This window comes from Castor canadensis, chromosome 11, assembly GCF_047511655.1.
Source record: "Castor canadensis chromosome 11, mCasCan1.hap1v2, whole genome shotgun sequence".
NCBI lineage: Eukaryota > Metazoa > Chordata > Mammalia > Rodentia > Castoridae > Castor > Castor canadensis.
Window position 1 is genome coordinate 47,716,768 of NC_133396.1, and position 19,530 is coordinate 47,736,297.

At 44.3% G+C, this 19,530-nt stretch overlaps 1 protein-coding gene across 17 annotated transcripts in view; it reads left to right on the forward strand.

The window, feature by feature from the left end:
- Positions 1-19,530, forward strand: part of Rap1gap2 (RAP1 GTPase activating protein 2) — a 226,847-nt gene that overhangs the window by 198,592 nt on the left and 8,725 nt on the right. For 15 of the 17 annotated variants that reach the window (XM_074046620.1, XM_074046621.1, XM_074046626.1 and 12 more), the window contains 5 exons: positions 8,802-8,939; positions 10,499-10,617; positions 13,046-13,159; positions 13,394-13,511; positions 13,905-14,031. In XM_074046620.1, the coding sequence (XP_073902721.1) occupies positions 8,802-8,939; positions 10,499-10,617; positions 13,046-13,159; positions 13,394-13,511; positions 13,905-14,031 (616 nt within the window). The remainder of the gene's footprint in view (positions 1-8,801; positions 8,940-10,498; positions 10,618-13,045; positions 13,160-13,393; positions 13,512-13,904; positions 14,032-19,530) is intronic. The other 2 variants (XR_012438714.1, XR_012438715.1) reach the window with 2 other exon arrangements.

A 19,530-nucleotide genomic window follows, 5' to 3' on the forward strand; every position in this document is an offset into this window, starting at 1 on the left:
CTGTAATTTTGTGTGGTTGGCTGGATGGTTATTTAAAAAAAATTTTTTTTTTGGCAGTATTGGAGGTTGAACTCAAGGCCTTGCATTTTAGGCTTGTTTTCTACCACTTGAGCCATGCCACCAGCCTTTTTCACTTTAATTATTTTTGAGGTAGGGTCTTGCTTTATGCCTGAGCCAGCCTGGACCTTAATCCTCCTATTTATGCATTCCTGCACAGTGGGGGATGACAAGTGAGTGCTATTGCACCTAGTTATTTGGACAGTTATTTCTTGTTTCTACTAGCATATACAAGGACAGGCTGAGAGAGGCCACAGGATTGCTCAAAACTTTATGATTTGGAGGTAGAGCCTTGTTTTAAATATAGGCTTTCTGATTCTTAGCCCAAGGTTCTGCTGGATTGCTCATCAGAGAGCGATTCATAAAGATACCATTTGGATGTAGTATGCATAGTTAGGATTAGATATAAGTTCAAATCCCAGCTCTGTGTGGTGCTAGGCAAAATCTTTTTCTGTTTGTTTTTTTTTTTTTTTCAGCATTGGGGTTTGAACTCAGGGCCTCCCATTTGCTAGACAGATGCTCTACCACTTGAACCTCATGTTCACTCTAAGCTTAGAGTCTTTAATGGCTCTAAGCTACAGTTTTCTTGTTAAGGACTCAGGGACAAAAATTGGACCTCTGTTATAGAGTTGTGAGAATTCATTGAAACAATGCCTGGCAAGTGTATATTGCCTACAACACAGTAAGTGCTCAGAAGCATTAGCTATTATTGTAGGATACACTGTGTTAGCTGCATCAGATGGGATACATATTATCTTATTTTAAACCTCTGGTTTGCCCTCAGTGCCTATAGGAAAGGCTAGTATTATAGGTATAATAATTTTGGCATAATAATTCAGATACAATTTTAATAATCATGTGTATAGTTTTATATGTGAGGAAATGAAGACTTAAAGAGACTAATTTGTCCTAAGTCATCCTGGGGACAGAGTTGAATTCAGGACTTCTAGATTCCAAAGCCTGGGCTCTTAATAACTATATGATGCTCCTTCCCTGTTTCTGACTCTGAAGATTCCATGCATGCTGGCCTGGGCCTGGGCAGGCTGGAGTCCATCCCTCACTGCCCACCTGGACCACTGAAGGCAAGGCATGGCTCTGCTGGCCCCGGCTGAAGCCAGCTGCTGAGATTCTTCATGAGAGTGGGAGGAGGAGTTGAGCTGCTTATCCAGGCTGGTGAGAGATTCCTGGCACATCGTTTCAGTACTAATGGACAGGGGTAGCTACGGTGAAAAAAGAAAAATTGGGAGATGAAGATAAAAGAAGGAGCCAGGTCAGATGGCCCAGCTGAGAGAGGGATGACTGTGAAACATGGTAATAGGAAAACAGGATTGGGACTGGGGATGGCAGATAGGCAGGGCCACTGACAGGCATTCTGAGGCTCTGGAGTCTTTGGAAAGCTCTGTATCACCTCATGTTAAGCACATCCCACAGTAAATGTAATCTACATGGAATTATCATTTTAGCTGTAGTTGACATGCTGACATAATGCTGTATTTTGCAGACATTTAATGAAGCATTTGTTTCTTAGAGTTTTGCAGGGGTTTTTTTGCATCTTAGAGTTAACAACTTTTGTCAGGTTTCAAATATTTTATAACCCAGAGAAACTTGTAGGCTGTGGTGTGGATACTTTGTCCATGGTAACCAATGAATGAGGTGGCCCAACATCTACACACAGGTGGCAGGTCTAAAGGACCATGGCCCATGGCAATTTTGTCTAGTCCCCTGTCTCTGATAGGAGTAGCAGTTGGTCTGTATGTACTCCAATGGGTTTCTGTGGGAGGTTGTGCTTTGAGACTTTACTATGACTTGTCTTTGAACCAATATTCACTGAATTCTTCTTGCTAATCCTAAGTCACTGCAATTCTGGTTCTCCATTCAGATTTCATACTTGTCTTGAGGTTATACTGTGGGGGGTGGTTGGGGAGGGGAGGAGGGGACTGCCCTGATGATTGTGAACAGCTTCTTTCTCCACCCACCTAGGGAACACAGATTCTCCTGTGCTGTCCCTTTCACTATTGCTTTCAGGTCTAGGCCTAGGGCAGGGCAGAGGTCTGGTCTGGCTCAGGAATCTATCACTAGTTTAGGTTTTTCTTATGGTCAGAATTATTGACATTTCTCATGGAATTCATCTAGACCTTCATGGGATCCCTCTTGAATGAAGAGTTGCCTGAAACAATTCTGGGAAGAAAACAAGCATGTTGCATCACCTCCCTGTGAAAGTTCTCATTTCATACCAGATGGGAACACAATAAAATGGCCAGGACTGAAAGCAGTCCAATCATCCATCTCCTACTCCCCTGAGACTGGTCTTCCCCAACTCTACAGGGCCATGACCCCTTGTGCCACAAGAAGCAGCTTTGCTGTGACTCTAGTCCCTGCTGCCTGGAACTTTGTGTCACATGGAGTAGTTCTTAGCAGCTTGCTGTACTACCACTGGCTGCAATTGAAACTTTTCCTCTGTGAGACACAGGCCAGTTGATTTATGGACACCTAGACCTGCTTTTCAAACTGAACTGTTTGGAGGGATTCTCAGGGACCTACCAATACTTTTAAAGTTTGCGTTTTCACTTACACAACAGTCTAAAATGTATAAATTTCCAACATAAAGACTAAACTTGTTCAGTGATGACTCACAATTAAAAGATGTTTCCAGGGTGTAAGTTGGTGGATTATGATGCTAGCATTGCAGATGCAGCCCATGGGAGTCTGTGGACATATTCTTGGGAATCTTGGAAGAACATTTTTCTTCATAAAGGAGACGTACATTACTCACCTGTGAAAGAGAGTGATCTCCTTAACGGAAAGTGATGATGTTTTTTTGTATCATATGATATGGACCTAAAGCATGTGTGCCATATTTTGAGAAACACTGAGCTAGCCCAGCCCTCCACTGACCTCATCATACAGGAATGAGAATGGAGTCCAAGGGAAGACAGAACTGGGACCACAGCAAACAGGGTGTCAGGCTAATTTCTCCCAGCCCTTGAAGGATGGGGATAGGTAATGCATTGGTATGACCTGACCCCTAGTGGCAGGACAGGCCACAGACATCTAAGTATCTACAGGATCCCATGGGTACCCTAGGCAGAGGCAGCCTGAGCAGCACTTGTGATGATGGATAGAGCACACTGGAGCTGGGTAGAATCCCCAGCCTTTGGCATCTTCGCCCCCTCCTTTCCCTCCTAAGACAGGAAGTTGGGGTAGGAGGATTGCCCCACTGCCTTTGGTGATCCTCCAGCTTTGTGCTGGTCTTACTGAACTCATGGTTTGGAACCACAGTCTGTATGACAAGAGTTGTCAGCTTCTGTCTTGCATTTGCCTTGCTAGAGGCAAATGATGAATCTCACAGTCTCCCTGATTGACCCCATCTCTGTGGGCAGGAAATTAGCATGTTTTTCTCCAAGGCCCCCTGCCTCTGTTACTTGCCTCATTCAGGTATGCATGTCTCCCTTGGAGTTCATCTCTTTGATTTTAATCCCTTAAATATTTGTTAAGTTAAAATGGACACCGGTGATTCATACCTGTAATGCTAGCTACTTGGGAGGCTGAAGTTGGGAAGATTGTGGTTTGAAGCCAGCCTGGGAAAACAGTTCAAGAGACCTCCCCCATATCCAAAATAACCAGAGCAAAATGGACTGGAGGTGTGGCTCAAGCAGTAGACTGCCTGCCTGCTTTGTGAGTGCTTGCTTTTGCAAGCACAAAGCCCTGAATTCAGACCTCAGACCCATCAAAAAAAAAATTAACTCACAAAACCCACTTGTAAAGAGAAAAGAAGTATAGATGGGATGGAAGGAACTGGCTCCCTCTGGTGCTCAAACTGGGGGCTGAGATGAGGTGACATATATATAACTAGAAAGAGATACCTTCTCTCTGTTCTCATGCCTCTAAAAGAGAACCAGTGGAAGGTAAGCAGTGAGGTGTGCCAAGGGCTGGGATACCATAGTGACCAAGAGTGGTTGATAGAACCAGGGGTGATCAACCAGGAAAACAGCAAGGGCAGTCATGTGAAATAGTGGGATAGACTGGTCCAAGATTCCAGGGTCTACAAATTTAAGTAAGAGTTCCAGCTTTTTACATGGAAGAATTTTCTGAAGGTCAAGCCACCCACCACTAGAACGGGAAACTCTTGAGTGCAGTGAGCAGCCCATCCATGGAGGACACTAGAAGAGGGCAGATGAGCTCTGTCAGGGAGGGTTAGGGGCTGAGTGAGAGGCAGCCCAGATGATCCCTGGAGACCTCCTAAAGCCAATGCAAAGGCTTCACCTGCATGTCCTCTGTCTTACTTTCCTCTTTCCATTACCACTGCCCCCCTATCTCTTCTTCTTCCTTTTCCTTTCTCCTCTTCTCTCCAGTGTGAGAAGTTTAGTGCATCTATGTAGTTGCTTATCAGACTGGAATACAAAACTCTTTAGACCATGTCACTGGGCAGTTTCGTTCAAATCAATTATGATTTGGTAGCTTAGAGTCAGTTGTAACTTGTCTCTCAAAATAAGGAAAGCTCACCCTGAGTTGGCATATTTCTTTCTTCTTTTTTTTTCTTTATTCATATGTGCATACAATGTTTGGGTCATTTCTTCCCCCTTCCCCCCACCCTCCCTTACCCCCCCACCCCCTCTCTCCCCCCCACCCCCTCTTTACCCGGCAGAAACTATTTTGCCCTTATCTCTAATTTTGTTGAAGAGAGAGTATAAGCAATAATAGGAAGGACCAAGGGTTTTTGCTAGTTGAGATAAGGATAGCTATATAGGGAGTTGACTTGCATTGATTTCCTGTGCATGTGTGTTACCTTCTAGGTTAATTCTTCTTGATCTAATTTTTTCCTTAGTTCCTGTTCCCCTTTTCCTATTGGCCTGAGTTGCTTTAAAGTATCTGCTTTAGTTTCTCTGCATTGAGGGCAACAAATGCTATCTAGTTTTTTAGGTGTCTTACCTATCCTCATACCTCCCTTGTTGTGTTTGCCCTTGATCTAATGTCTGCATATGAGGGAGAACATATGATTTTTGGTCTTTGGGCCAGGCTAACCTCACTCAGAATGATGTTCTCCAATTCCATCCATTTACCAGCGAATGATAACATTTCATTCTTCTTCATGGCTGCATAAAATTCCATTGTGTATAAATACCACATTTTCTTGATCCATTCGTCAGTAGTGGGGCATCTTGGCTGTTTCCATAACTTGGCTATTGTGAATAGTGCTGCAATAAACATGGGTGTGCAGGTGCCTCTGGAGTAATCTGTGTCACAGTCTTTTGGGTATATCCCCAAGAGTGGTATTGCTGGATCAAACGGTAGATCAATGTTTAGCTTTTTAAGTAGCTTCCAAATTTTTTTCCAGAGTGGTTGTACTAGTTTACATTCGAGTGGGCATATTTCATGCCAGGTATTAGACATGTCATTTAGTGACAACTCCTCCTGGCAGGGGCCATCACCACATTTATTTAGTGCTCAGAGAGGGTCACACGCTGAGCAGTAGAGCCCTTCTTGCTGCTTCAAGCAACAGACTGCCACCTTGCTCATCCTTGGGATCCCATTGGCCCACACATCTCAGTGTCAGCTTGCTGACTCTGACAGCAGTACCAAGGGCATTTAAGGACACGGTATCCTCCCTAACATTAACAGCTGAGGTTTTGGGGGAAGGCCTTGAAACCTCCTGGTTTCATTAACTAGTTGAATTCTATTTTCAATCCAGACCATTTTTGGGGAAACAGGAATCCTTTTATCTAGAGTACAGAGTCCCGTCTCCATTTCCTACTGCTGTCTGGCCTTGGACCATCATTTACCTTTCGAGAGCTTTTCAATTTAATTTCTGTCCTCTCTGAACCTCAGCATTGTGAGGACTCAATTAGACTGTCTATGCGAAGCTCATAAGACCAGATACGATCACACAGGGCTTATTACTCACATAAGGTCTTTTCTGGGAAAGGCACAGTGAGGAATAGATCAGAACATAAGTGATGAGTTTGAAGTGCCATTGTTGATGATGGGGGTGGTGGTGGCAAGATATGATGGCACAAGGATTGTAGAAATACTGGGATTATGAAGCACTTATCTCATTTCAGGAACCTCATTGTTCATCTAAGGACATGCCAATGTGCTGTCATACCTTTCCTGCCCTCTGTTTTCCACAGGGCACATGACTTGGATGCTTGGGTGTGAATTGAACATGCCAGCTGTTGCAACTGTGTCACAAAACACTGTTGCTAGGTGACTTGTTCTGTGGTCTAGAGAGGAGAAAGTAATGTTCTTCAAGAGATACCTTTGACTCACATGGGAGAAGCAAGGTGACAATCAGGAACATGAGACTGATGGGCCCATGCCTCATTCTCGTATTTACAAATGGCCTTCCCAAGTCTGCTCCCCTTGTCAGGATAGAAAGGCAGGCAGGATGCCGTCCTTCACCATTCCTGAGCTTGGAGAATTCCTGGCCTCAAGAGGTCTCAGGGATACCTGCTATTTGGTTTGAAGTAGTATTTATGCTATTCTCCTGGGACCACTTTGCTGTAGATGGAGCTCTTCTTGGATGCTTCAGAGGAGATATCTGTCAGCAGGCACTATATTTGTGTGTGTGTGTGTGTGTGTGTCTAAGTCTAGACAGGAAGAAAGCAGGCCATGACTTAGTTTTCTGAAGCCCTACCTCTTGGCAGGCTCACACTATGGTGAGAAAAGTCCATTAGCTCATGTAACAACACCCAGGTGACTCGTGACTCAGTGGGTCATGGACTTTCAAGTTTTTCTCTATCTTTTCCTTCTGCATCCTGGGTTTGTTGGCTTTATCCCTTAGGCTTGGCCCCAAGATAGCTGCCATGGTTTTGGGTACAAACATGCCACATCTCTTGGGAATCATCGAAGAAACGTTTCCCCAAAGCCCCCTGGAGACATCCCCTCATATTCTACTGGCAAGGGGTGGGTTAAGTGACCACCTTAGACTGATCATAACTTGCTCCTGCATGCCATGGAAGAGGAGACCTTGGACCAGACTGGTTCTCCCAACAAGGAGAGCTAGATTTGGTACTTGTACATGAGCCACTAAGAATGTCTGTATCTGGGAGTCTTTATTCTTGGGTGCCCTGGGCAACTGTTTAACAGATAGAGCATCTTCATGGGCTCCAGGTCATATAGCTCTAGTTTTAGGTGAACCGAAGGCTTGGGTGTGCCTTGGAGGCAAGGACCATGTCTTACACTTTGGCCTCTGGACCGTAGCTCTTCTTGTTCCTAGCACAGTGCTGGACACACAGGAAGCATACAACTAGTGCTTATTATTAACAATAAGAGTAATCACTTCTGGGAGCCAGTGGCTCACATCTGTAATCCTAGCTACTCAGGAGGCAGAGATCAGGAGGATTGCAATTTGAAGCCAGTTCTGGGTAAATAGTTCATGAGACTCTATCTTGAAAATACCCAACACAAAACAGGGCTGGTGGAATGGACCAACTGGGAGAGAGCAAACCTGAGGCCTGGAGTTAAAAAGAATATCACCATGTTTACTAGATATTTGTGATGCACTGGGCTGTCTAAGAGTTTTGTATATATTCTCATAACAAGCATGCGATGTAGACATGCTCATGTAAGGATGAGAAGAGCAACTAAATTATAAGATCTCTGAGCCCATGGTGGGGATGATAGTTGCCTCCTTGCAGGGTGATACTGCTCTACATGGGACCAAAGGGGAGTGGTGTTAGTGCTCCGAGCTCAGGTCCATCTATAGGAGAATTCACAGATAAGTCTCAGAGAAGCTGGATAAACTGAGCAAGGTACCCAGCTAATGGGTTGAGGAGCAGAGGGCCCTTATGAATCCAGTGCAACCCTAAGGCTTTATGCTTTTGACTCTTAAGTGGTGTTGCTTCCCAATTGTGTTATTGAGCAACTGGATGAATGACCAGAGGGTGGTGGTATAGGGGCTTAGAGAGTTACTGGAGAGATCCTCTCCTTCCTAGAATGCTTATGTCATCTTTGACAACCCGTGGATGAAAGAGAGCATTACCTATGGTGATGATAGACAGACCTAGATAGAACTGAGCTCTAAGCACTAGCACCACTCCCCTTTGGCCCTGCACAGAGCAGTATCACTTGTAGAGAAGCCAGAAGGGGTAGCTGTCACCCCAGGTCCATCCCCACCATGGGCTCAGTGATCTTGTGGTTTAGCTGCTCTTCTTGTCCTTATATGCACTGTCATGGAACTGACCATCCTGGTTGTCCTCTCCTGGGCACTTCACTGTTTGCCAACGTGCCCCTTGCTCTTTGATAATCTTAAGTGGGCACAAGCTCCATTGGCTTGAATTGCTCCATGCCCCTTGAAACCCCATGCCTGTGCCCAGTCTTCTGGGCATCTCCTCTTTCAGCAGCTATACAGACCATGAGTCAGAAGTGTGTCTTCAGCCCCTGAAAGCATGAGGGAGGCCTCTACGTGGGTTCAATGTGTGTATGAGTAGGAGCTCTTCACGTGGTTTCCCCCAAGGGTGAATGTAGTCCCAGCTACACAAAGCACACTTTGGGATGGCAGCAAAAAGGTATCCAGTGTATATGAAAGGAAGCCTAGTTTGTGAAAAAAGAATTAGTGTGCAGTCTAGCACCTGCCCGTTTAATTCCCAGCCTGATCCTGCATGGAACATATAATTCTCACTTTACTAATGAGGAAACTGTAGCTCAGAGAGGTTGGTAACTGGACTAGTGTTACACAGGTATGCTGAGGTGTGTGTCTCACTTTCCTTACCTGTAAGATGATAAAACCCTGTTTCTCTCTGCAGAGGGCCATCCGTGTGCGCAGTCATTCTATGGAGACCATGGTTGGCAGCCAGAGGAAACTGCATAGTGGGAGCATTCCTGGCAGCCTCAGCGGGGGCATCATCCACAACAGCATGGAGGTCACCAAGACCACCTTCTCGGTGAATGCAGCAGGCCCTGGGCCAGCACATGGAGCCAGCAGAGGGTCTCCCCAAAACTTATGCAGGAAGTGTGTCCCCACCCAGGCTTGGACTAGGCAACTTGAGAAGGCCAAACTGCATGATAGAGGAGTCTGAGTCTGCTTGGGGGATGACTCAGCCTTTGTGAAAATGGTCTTTTTTCTTTTTTTTTATGGTGGTACTGGAGTTGGAACCCAAGATCTTGTGCTTGCTAGTCAGGTGCTCTACCTCCCGCGCCACATCCCAGCCCCTGAAAATGGTCTTCTGGAGCCTCCATCCCAAGTGGCACCTGAGGTTGGCCTGAATTAGAAATCCACTTGTCCTTTTCTCTGAATTTCCTTGACAACCAGGTCTCCTCCTTTGGGCCTTCCCTGCAAAATGTTCCTGGGGTACATTTCCCTGCCCATGACAGGGAGAGAGGTATCCTAATCCAGCTGAAGATGTGGATTTGAATGCAGGTCTGCCTGACCTAAATTTTATTCTCTTCATCACAGTGTGTGCAGTTCCCAAGGAGAGAGGGCCCTATAGGTCTGTGAGCTTGGACCTGATCGACTTGCACCAGGGGCTGGGAAGGCAAAGGAATCACATAGCTGGTTCATTTATAAGGCAAAGTAACTTTGGACTTGGATTTCCTGAGTAACAGAAAAATTTCAGTAACAGAACAGACTCATCATTATACTAATGATTTTTATTATAAATGGCCTTGCACAACTATTTCAATTTTCCAAATATTTTCATACCTATTGTCTTATTCCTCCCAGAAGGCCCATGAAGTAAGTAGAGCAGGGAAATTTTCTCCATTCTGTGGACAAGGAGACAGGCTCAGAGAGCTTTGCCATTTATCCAAGGTTGCATAGCACATGAATGAGGCCTGGGATAGAGGCCTACTTAGCAGGCTCTAAAGATTGGCTCCAGGCTCCCACCTCTCCTTTCTCAAATTTTTACCTTTCTGTTGTCTTCCTGTAAGGCTAGGTGAGTGTTCAAAGCAGAAACCCTGGCCAGCTTCCCGCTGCCCATTAGTGGATGTGGATCTAACTCAACAGCTCTCATTCTTTGTGACTCCTGCCTGCATCCATTTATTCATGAGCAATGAGCGAGAGTCAGGAGCCCTGTGTTCTTGTCCTCATCCTGCCAGCGATATGCAGTTGACCTTAATAAAATCTTGCGCTCTGGTTCTCAGCTGCTTTGTTGGTGAAATGAAAGGTTGAAGCAGGTAACTCCAGGGGCTCTCTAGCTTTGTGGTTCTTAGTCTGTGACCCCTAAACCACCCCAGCCTTCTCAACATACAGTTTCCCCTCTGGTGGCCCTGAGCCTGTGGTCCTCTAAGAGTCTGGTCTTTGTTGCATTGTTACCTGGGGTCAAAGGCTTGGCTTAAGAACACAGGAAAGAGGCTCTGAGTGACTCGCATGTCAGGGTCTCAGCTCCTTTCTGTTTTCTGTTCCTCCGACCCCAGACCAGGAGCTGTGTGGTGACCAGAGATGGGGAGGGAAGGAGATGTGGGTCTGGGGTGTATGTACTCACTTTGGTGGTTTCATTGGCAGCCTCCAGTGGCGGCAGCGACGGTGAAGAACCAGTCACGGAGCCCCATCAAGCGGAGGTCAGGCCTCTTCCCCCGCCTGCACACGGGCTCTGAAGGCCAGGGGGACAGCCGGACACGATGGTAACTGTCAGGGCCCCAAACCTACCAACTGAGTGGTCTGTCACCTCTGTCCTTCTTGACAGCTGTCAGGTGCACAACCATGGGGAGAGCTTTGCTCAGCATTGGGAGATGGCTTCTCTCCAGCCTCCGCTTCAGGTACCCACACCTCTCATCAGTCACTCAGCTCGTTATCTGCTGAGTCCAGTTTGGTCATTCCCAGTATGAAACTCCAAAGTTGTTTTGCAGCAATTTGACCCAGGCTAGAAGCATTGCTTGGGTTCTTGTCTTTCTTTGCCTTCTGTTTCAATGCTCACTCAAATATCCATCCCCTTCCCTGCTTTTTTTTGTGGTGCTGGGAATGGAACCTAGGGTCTTATGCATGCTAAGCAAGTGCTCTACTACTGAGCTATACTCCCAGCCCCAAATGTCCTCTCTCATGGAAGCCTTCCCTGATTCTGCCAGGAAGGGTTAATTGAACCTTCTTATGGAATTCTAGAATGGTCTATGGTTTTCTTTTTAGCAACTCTTGTATCATATTTAATCTGTCTTTACTACTTGCCTTTCTGATTGATGAGCCCATTTGCTCTTTAATTTAGCAAACAGTGTTTATAGAGTGCCTGCCATGGCTGGGCATAGTGCTGACTGCTTAGATGAGTGCTCCCAAAGCCATAATCTGCCCTCTAGAAGCTCTCAGTCCTGCGAGGGAAAGGAAGACATTTAGGTTGACTTTCAGGTTTTCAAGCTCTCTGCCTATAGCCTTGGGTGGTGGTATCATCCCCTGAGCTAGGGCATGTAGTCAGGTGTGGTGGTGCCTACCTGCTAATGGAGGAGGATGAAAAGCTGTGTTTGGAACTTGCTCATGGTAGTCTCATGGGCCACCCAGAGAGATGTCCGGTTCTTGGATTTTGGAGAGGCCTTGACTAGAGAAGAAAAGTTAGGAAGGGTTGGGATAGAGGTGCTGCCTAAAGACAGCTGAATGAATGAATAGGTGAAGTCCCAGTGTTCAAGGGCAAGTGGAGGACCAATAGCTGATGAAGACAGCTGGGAAGGAAGAGAAGATAGGCTGCAGAGGGCCGGAAGAAATTCCATTCGTGTCAGATGTGCAGGCAAGTCCAGCACAGGTTCCAACCCTTATGTAGGTTGACAGTGAGGAGATCACTAGCAACCTCATCAAAAGTGCATGGAGGCCCTTAGCACCTCTAGGGTGGCTATGATCAAAAAGACTAATAATAACAAGTGTTAGAGAAGATGTGGAGACATTGGAGCCCTTGTTCATTGCTGGTGGGAATGTAAAACAATACAAAATGTTTTAGAAAACAGTCTTGCAGGTCTTCAGAGGACTAAACAGTTACCATAAGACCAAAGCAATTCTACCCCTAGGTATATGAATTGAAAAGCAATTATCCAGAAAAAAGCCAGTACAGCTAGTTAATAGATGTTCATTACAGAGCTATTCATTGTAGACCAAAGTAGAAACATCACTTGATGACTCGATAAATAAAATGTAGTCCATCCATCAAATGAAATATTGTTTTGCAATAGAAAAGGACTGAGGTACTGATGTATGCTACAACACAGGTGAACTTTGAGAGCATTATGCTAGTGAAAGAACCCAGTGCAAAGGCTACAACATGTATGTGTGTATATATATATGTATATATAATGTCCAGACTAGGCAAGCCCATAGGGAATTGGGACATGGGCAGTGATTGCAAATGGGACCAGGGTTTCTTTTAAGAGGTCTAAAAATGTTCTAAAATTAGATTGTGATGAATGGTTACACAATTCTGTGAATATACTAAAAGCCATTTAAATGTTCACATAAATAGAAGATGGTTATGTGTATTATATCTTAATAATGCTGTTATAAAAAAGTGTATTGAGGGCAGAGCCATCATGTCCCCAACAGCTGGCACAGGATAAATGGTGGGCACTGGTACATGGTCTTAGACTCTGGGGCTGAGAGTAGTGCTTTGTTCCCCAGCACCCAGAGCTGCCTTGTCATGTGGATCAGAGAGTTTGTATCATAATCTATATGTAGGAGTCCCCCAGAGTCATACAGTGGGTGGGTCTCCTGGCACCTTCCAGAGATCTCTGTATGTTGAATTGTCTCCTGCACAGACCCCTCTCCATTCCCTGTGGGGCCCTCTTTTGGCCCATTCCTTTGCTGCTTGGGTGAAGGGTAGAATTTAGCTAGAAGCTATCAAGCAGGGCTCCAGTTTGATGGCTCTGGGCTGTCACCTATGAACCTAGAGTAGCCTTTATTTTAAGGAACAGCAAATTCTGCTGTCTACTGCAGTCTCAGGGCTCCATTAGGAAAGGAAGTGCTGGCAGCCATGCTTTGTGGGGGCCCCTGGACCCTGTAGTCAGGGTTCTGATTCAGGCCTGGGGTGGACCTGGCACTTTGGAGCTACCTCTAGGACCTCACACTTCATTTCCCTTTCCTCAGTGACAGTGCCTCCAGCATCCCCAAGACACCAGATGGTGGACAATCTTCTCAGGAGATAAAGTCTGAGACCTCATCCAATCCCAGCTCTCCGGAAATCTGCCCCAACAAAGAGAAGTAAGAGAGTTAGAGGGAGAGAAAGGATGGTTTTTGTCATTTTGAGTCCTGGAATGTGCTCTTTATGCCTCCAGGCAAGCTGAGAGTGACATCTCTTGCCTCTGGAACACAAAGCCCAGCAGGCAGGGGAGCCACTGTGGGCAAGCTCAGATCTCCACTGCCTGAGGAGGGCCCAGGGGCCGAGGGGGTCTTGTATCATGTGACTAAGACTCACCTTCTTCCTGTTCCCTGCAGGCCCTTCATAAAGTTGAAGGAGAACGGCCGTGCCAACATCTCCCGTTCCTCCTCCAGTACCAGCAGCTTCAGTAGCACCGCAGGAGAGGGCGAGGCCATAGAGGAGTGTGACAGTGGGGTAGGTGTGCCCTGTCCAACTTGGGGATGGCACTCTGAGGTCCAGGAAACCACACTCTTGTATTTTAAAATTGCACTCTGGGCAAGAGGTAGCCCGGGCAGTTGTTACCACTTGCTGGGAGCATTGACTGAGCAGGGCTCTCTCTGGGCATGACAGCAGCAATAGAAGGACAGGGCCAGGCTGGATGGTGTCCCTGCCATGGGGACCCTAGCTGGAGAGAAGCGAGGTCAGGGTCCCATGGAATTGGGTCAAGGGCCTTCTTGGAGGGACCCTGGAGCCAGGGTTGAAGCACCAGAAGGAAAGAGCAGGCCCAAGTAGGATGTCTAGAGAGGTCCTTTTGGGCATGGGACCCTTGTGGTACACTGGGCTCACTCACCTGGCCTCTCTCCCCAGAGCAGCCAGCCATCCACAACCTCACCCTTCAAGCAGGAGGTGTTTGTCTACAGCCCGTCCCCAAGCAGCGAGAGCCCCAGCCTGGGGGCTGTTGCCACCCCCATCATCATGAGCCGGAGTCCCACAGGTCAGTGGTAGCTGGGAGGGTGGGGCTAGGCCTCACCATGTGCCTAGGCATGCTAAACTGGCCATTTTCCTTTCCTGCTCTGAGATGTTAGGCCCTTCAGCTCTGTTGGCTCACTCCATCTGTCCACCAACCTTAATCTATATTCTGATCTTCTCCCTACATATGGGAAAACTGTGACTCAGAAAATTGAGTGGTTTGTTGGAGATCCCGTACTGGAGGAGTTAGATAGCTGAATACTTTCTGCTTGATCCTCCCTATCACATACCCAGGGCTGTCCCTCATAGCCATGATCCTGACCATACGAGGGTAAGAAGGCATAGCATGGGAAAGGCTGGAGGGATGAGAGGCACAGTGTTTTGGAATCTCACAATATTTTGTGCAGCTGGAGTCCTGGAAGGTGTGAGAGAGGAGAGGGGCTAGAGCGACAATAAGCCAGCTGCCCAAAGACGCTGGTGAGGGTTTGGGGCATTATCTTGCTGGCAGTGGAAGCCTTTGGAGACTTAAGTAAAGGAATATCACCTGAGGAACTGGTGTGGACTGGAGCAGGGCTGGATACCTGCAGGGGCACAGCAGGGAGGCAAGAGGAGTTGGGGCCACAGGAGAGGATCTTAAGGATGTAGAATCTACTGGGCTTGGTAATGGAGGTTCAGTGGAGGTTCTTGGCCTTTCAGGGTTCTGGGATCCCTCTAGTTGGTAGAATAAAGGCCCTGTCTACCCACTGGCGGTCACTGTGGGTACCCAGGAATTAAAACCCCGGTCTCACTCTCAAGGAGGAGAGCGTAGCATGGGGCAAGCACAGGACTCTGGAGCCTGCCTCTGAATCTTGTATCTGCCACTCACTGGTGACGTGACATTGGGCGAGTTACTGAGCCTTTTGTGCCTCAGCCAGCTATGAAGGGAAGAGGATAGTAGTTTCTACCTCATAAGGTTGGTTGTGTGAATATTTACTGAGCTTATGCTTGTAAGAGGCATAGAACCATTAGCCTAAGTGCCTGTGAAATAACTAGAATAAAACAATAGTGTGATCAGTGGTTCTTACCTGGGGGGAAGGTCTTGCTCCTTAGGGGACCTTTGCTATGTCTGAAGATACTTTGGGATTTCACAATTGATGGGGGAGTCCTAATAGCATTCATGGGTGGAGGTTAGGGATGTTGCTAAAAATGCCCACTTCCCTCCACAAAGAATTATATGGCCCCAAATGTCAATAGCTTGAGAACTTTAGTTTCCTTTACCCCCCCACCCCTATTTTTCAACAGCTTTCAATCATATCCTTATATCTTCTACCTTCACATTGTATGGTATGTGATATTACTGATGCTCTGTCATTCTCTTTTCCTTTCCCTCTTCCCCTGAGTTCCGTAGAGTAGTTCCACTATTACAAACATGTTCTACTTCTGCGTTTGTATATGATCAGTCTTGTTTTTGTGTATATGTTTATCTTTGGATCTATCTTCCACATATGAAAGAAAGCATGCATCTTTTGTGTTTCTAATCCTGGCTAACTTCACTTAACATGATGTCCTCCAATTGCATCCATTTACCTTCAAACCACATGTCATTATTCCTTGTGGCTGAGTAATATTCCATTGTGTCTATATACCACAATTCATTGACCCATTCCTCAGTTGTAGAGTATCTGGGTTGTTTCCAGAGCTTGGCTATTGTGAATAGTGTTGTGATAAACATCGGTGTACAGGTGTCTCTATTGTATCCTGTCTTATGTTCTTTTGGGTAGATGCCCAGGAGCAGTATCACTGGGTCATATAGCAGTTCTATCTCTAGTTTTTTTGAGGAATCTCCATATTGCTTTCCATAGTGGTTTTACTAATTTGCATTCCCACCAGCAGTGTATAAGGATTCCTGCTTCACCACATCCTCGCCAGCATTTGTTGTTATTACTCTTGACTATGGCCATTCTGACTGGGATGAGATGAAATCTAAGTGTTGTTTTGATTTGCATCTCTTTTATAAGCAGGGAAGTTGAACACTTCTTCATGTATTTTTACTGGCCATTTGTACCTCTTTCTTTGAGAATTTTCTGTTTAATTCATGTGTGCCTTTCTTTATTGGGAAGTTGATTCTTTGGGGGCTAACTTTTTTGAGTTCCCTGTAGATTGTGGATATTAGGCTCTTATTGGATGAGTAGCTGGCAAAGATTTTCTACCATTCTGTGGTCAGTCTCTTGAGTCTGGTGACTGTTTCCTTTGCTGTACAGAAGCTCTTTAGTTTGATGCAATCCCATTTGTTCATTGTTTCTCCTAGATGCTGAGCCTTTTGAGTTCTGTTTAGGAAGTTGTTCCCTACTCCTATTGGTTTCAGTGTATTTTCTACTGCTTCTTGGAGTTGTTTTGAAGTGTCAGTCCTTATATTTTTTATTTATTTTATATTATATTGAAGTCTTTGATCCACTTTGAGTTGATTTTGGTACAGGGTGAAAGGCAGGGATCTAATTTCAGTCTTCAGCATGTGGATATCCATTTTTCCCAGCAGCATTTGTTGAAGATGCTGTCTTCTCCATCGTGTGCTTTGGGCTCCTTTGTCGAAGATCAGTTGGCTATAGATGCATGAGTTTATGTCTGGATCTGTTGGCCTTCCTGTCTGTTTTAGTGCCAATACCATGCTGTTTTTATTGTTATGGCTCTGTAATATAGTTTGAGGTCGGGTATTGTGATGCCTCCAGCATTGGCCTTTTTGCTCAGAATTCCTTTGGCTATTTGAGGTCTTTTGTGCTTCTGTATCTATTTCACAATTATTTTTTCTATTTCTGTGCAGAATGTCATTGGAATTTTTCATGGGAATTGCATTGAACATGTGGATTGCTTTTGGTAGCATGGTCATTTTCATGTTGATTCTACCAATCCATGAGCCTGGAAGGTCTTTCCATCTTCTGATGTCTTCTGCAATGGTTTATAGTTTTCATTAAAAAGGTCTTTGGTTTCTTTCATTAAATTTATTCCGAGGCACTTTATTGTTTTTGAGGCTACTGTAAATGGAATTGTTTCCCTTATTTCTTTCTCAGTCTGTGCATTGTTGGTATATAGAAAAGCTTCTGATTTCTATATGTTTATTTTGTATCCTGCTACTTTGCTGAAAGAGTTAATGATTTCTAATAGTTTTTTGGTAGAGTTTTTGGGGTCTTTTAGGTATAGGATTGTGTCATCTGCAAATAGGGATAGTTTGTTTTCAGAGCTTTTATCATGAAAGGGTGTTCGATTTTGTCAAAGGCTTTTTCTACCTCTTTTGAGAGGATCATATGGTTTTTGTTCTTGCTTCTGTTTATATGCTGTATTATGTTTATGAATTAACATATGTTGAACAATCCTTGCATCCCTGGAATGAAACTGACCTGGTCATGGTATGTGATATTTTTGATGTTGTTGAATTCTGTTTGCCAGTATTTTGTTGCGAATCTTTGCATCTATATTTATTAAAGATGTTGGTCTATAATTTTCTTTTCTGGTTATATCTTTATTGGGTTTTAGAATGAGTATAATGCTGGCTTTATAGAATGAGTGTTCCTTTCCTTCCTAGTTCCTGGAAAAGTTTCAGGAGTATTGGTGTTAGCTCTTCTTTAAAGGTTTGGTAAAATTAGGCCATGAATCCATCAGGTCCTGGGATTTTTGTAGGGAGACTCTTCATTACTATTTAAATTTCATTGCATGTAATAGGACTATTTAGGTGGTTAATATCTTCTTGGTTCAATTTTGGCTGGATATATGCATCTAGGAATTTCTCCATTTCTTCTAGATTTTCCAGTTTACTTGAATATAAGTTTTCAAAGTACTCTCTCATGATTCTCTGGATTTTGTTAGTATTTGTGTTTATGTCCCCCTTTTCATCTCTGATTTTATTAATCTGGGTCTTTCTCTCCTCTGTTTTGTCATGTTGGCTAAGGGTTTGTCTATCTTATTAATCTTTTCAAGGAACCAACTTTTTGTTTCATTAATTTTTTTTTGTGTAGTTTCTTTGGTTTGATCTCATTGATCTTGGTCCTGATCTTTATTATTTCTCTCTGTCAGCTGGTTTTGGGTTTGGCTTTTTTCCTTTTTTAAAAAAATTTTTTATTCATTTACTCACATGTACATACATTGTTTGGGCCATTCCTCCCCTCTACCCCCTGCCTCCTTCCTGGTTTTTTCTTTTTTTCCTAGGAGCTTAAGGTGCATCTTTTTTTCCTAGGAGCTTAAGGAGCTTAGATTGTTCATTTGAGAGGTCTGTTTTTTTTTTTAAATTAGGCACTTATAGCTATAAAATTTCCCCTTTAGCATGGCCTTGGTTGTGTCCCACAGATTCTGGTAGATTGTATTTTCATTTTCATTGGATTCTAGGAACTTTTTGATTTCTTCCCTTATTACTTTGGTCACCCATTGGTTTTTCAGCTTGTGTTGTTCAGTCTCCATGTGTTTGAATATTTTCTGGGGTTTCTTTTGTTGTTGAGGTCTAGTGTTATTCTGTTGTGATCTGATATGATGGCAGGGGTTATTTTGATTTTCTTGAATTTGTTGAGATTTGCTTTGTATTCTAAACTATGATATATTTTGGAGAAAGTTCCATGAGCTGCAGAAAAGAAGGTGTATTGCCTAGTTGTTGGGTGAAATACTCTGTAGATATCAGCCATGTCTAATGTGTGGAGTAGCTCTGAAGTTCCTTTGTTACTCTTTTGTCTGGATGACCTATGTTAATACATAGGTGAGAGTAGGGTATTCAGGTCTCCCACTGTCACTGTGTTAGCATCTATCTGTGTTCTTAGGTCCATTAGAGGGTTTTTTTTTCATATAGATGGGTGCCCCTGTGTTTTGTGCATATATGTTAAGGATTGATATTTCCTCTTGATGAATTGTTCCTTTCATTAATATGAAGTGACCTTCATTGTCTCTTCTGATTCGTTTTAGTCTGAAGTCTATTTTGTCAGATATGAGTAAGTCTGATCCTGACTGTTTATGGGGTTCATTTGCTTGGAAAAATTTTTTCCACCCTTTGACTCTAAGTCAGTGTTTATTTTTGTCAGTAAGATGAGTTTCTTATAAGCAACATATAGTTTGGTCTTGTTTTTTTAACCCAATTTGCTATTCTACGTCTTTTAATTGGGTTATTGAGGCCATTTGCATTCAGTGTTAAAATTAAGAGATGCCTATTGTTTCCAGTCATTTTTATTCCCCTGTTGTTTAGTTTTACCTATTCCTTGTTTACTGCTCTGCTTGCTCAAGAGGGTTTATTTTCTTGAGTCTTCCTGTCTCACTCTAGTTTCTTCTTCTATATGTAAAAGTCCTTTAAGTAACCTCTGTAGTTCTGGCTTGGTAGATACAAATTCCTTTAGTTTTGTCTTGTTATGGAAGGTTTTAATTTCTTCTTCAATTAGGAAGGATAGTTTTGCTGGGTAGACTAGTCTAGGTTGATGGTTGCTTTCTTTCAGGGCCTGAATTATGTCTTTTCATGACTTTCTTGCATTTAGAGTTTGAGTTGAGAAATCTGCTGTTATTCTAGTACTTTTATATGTGA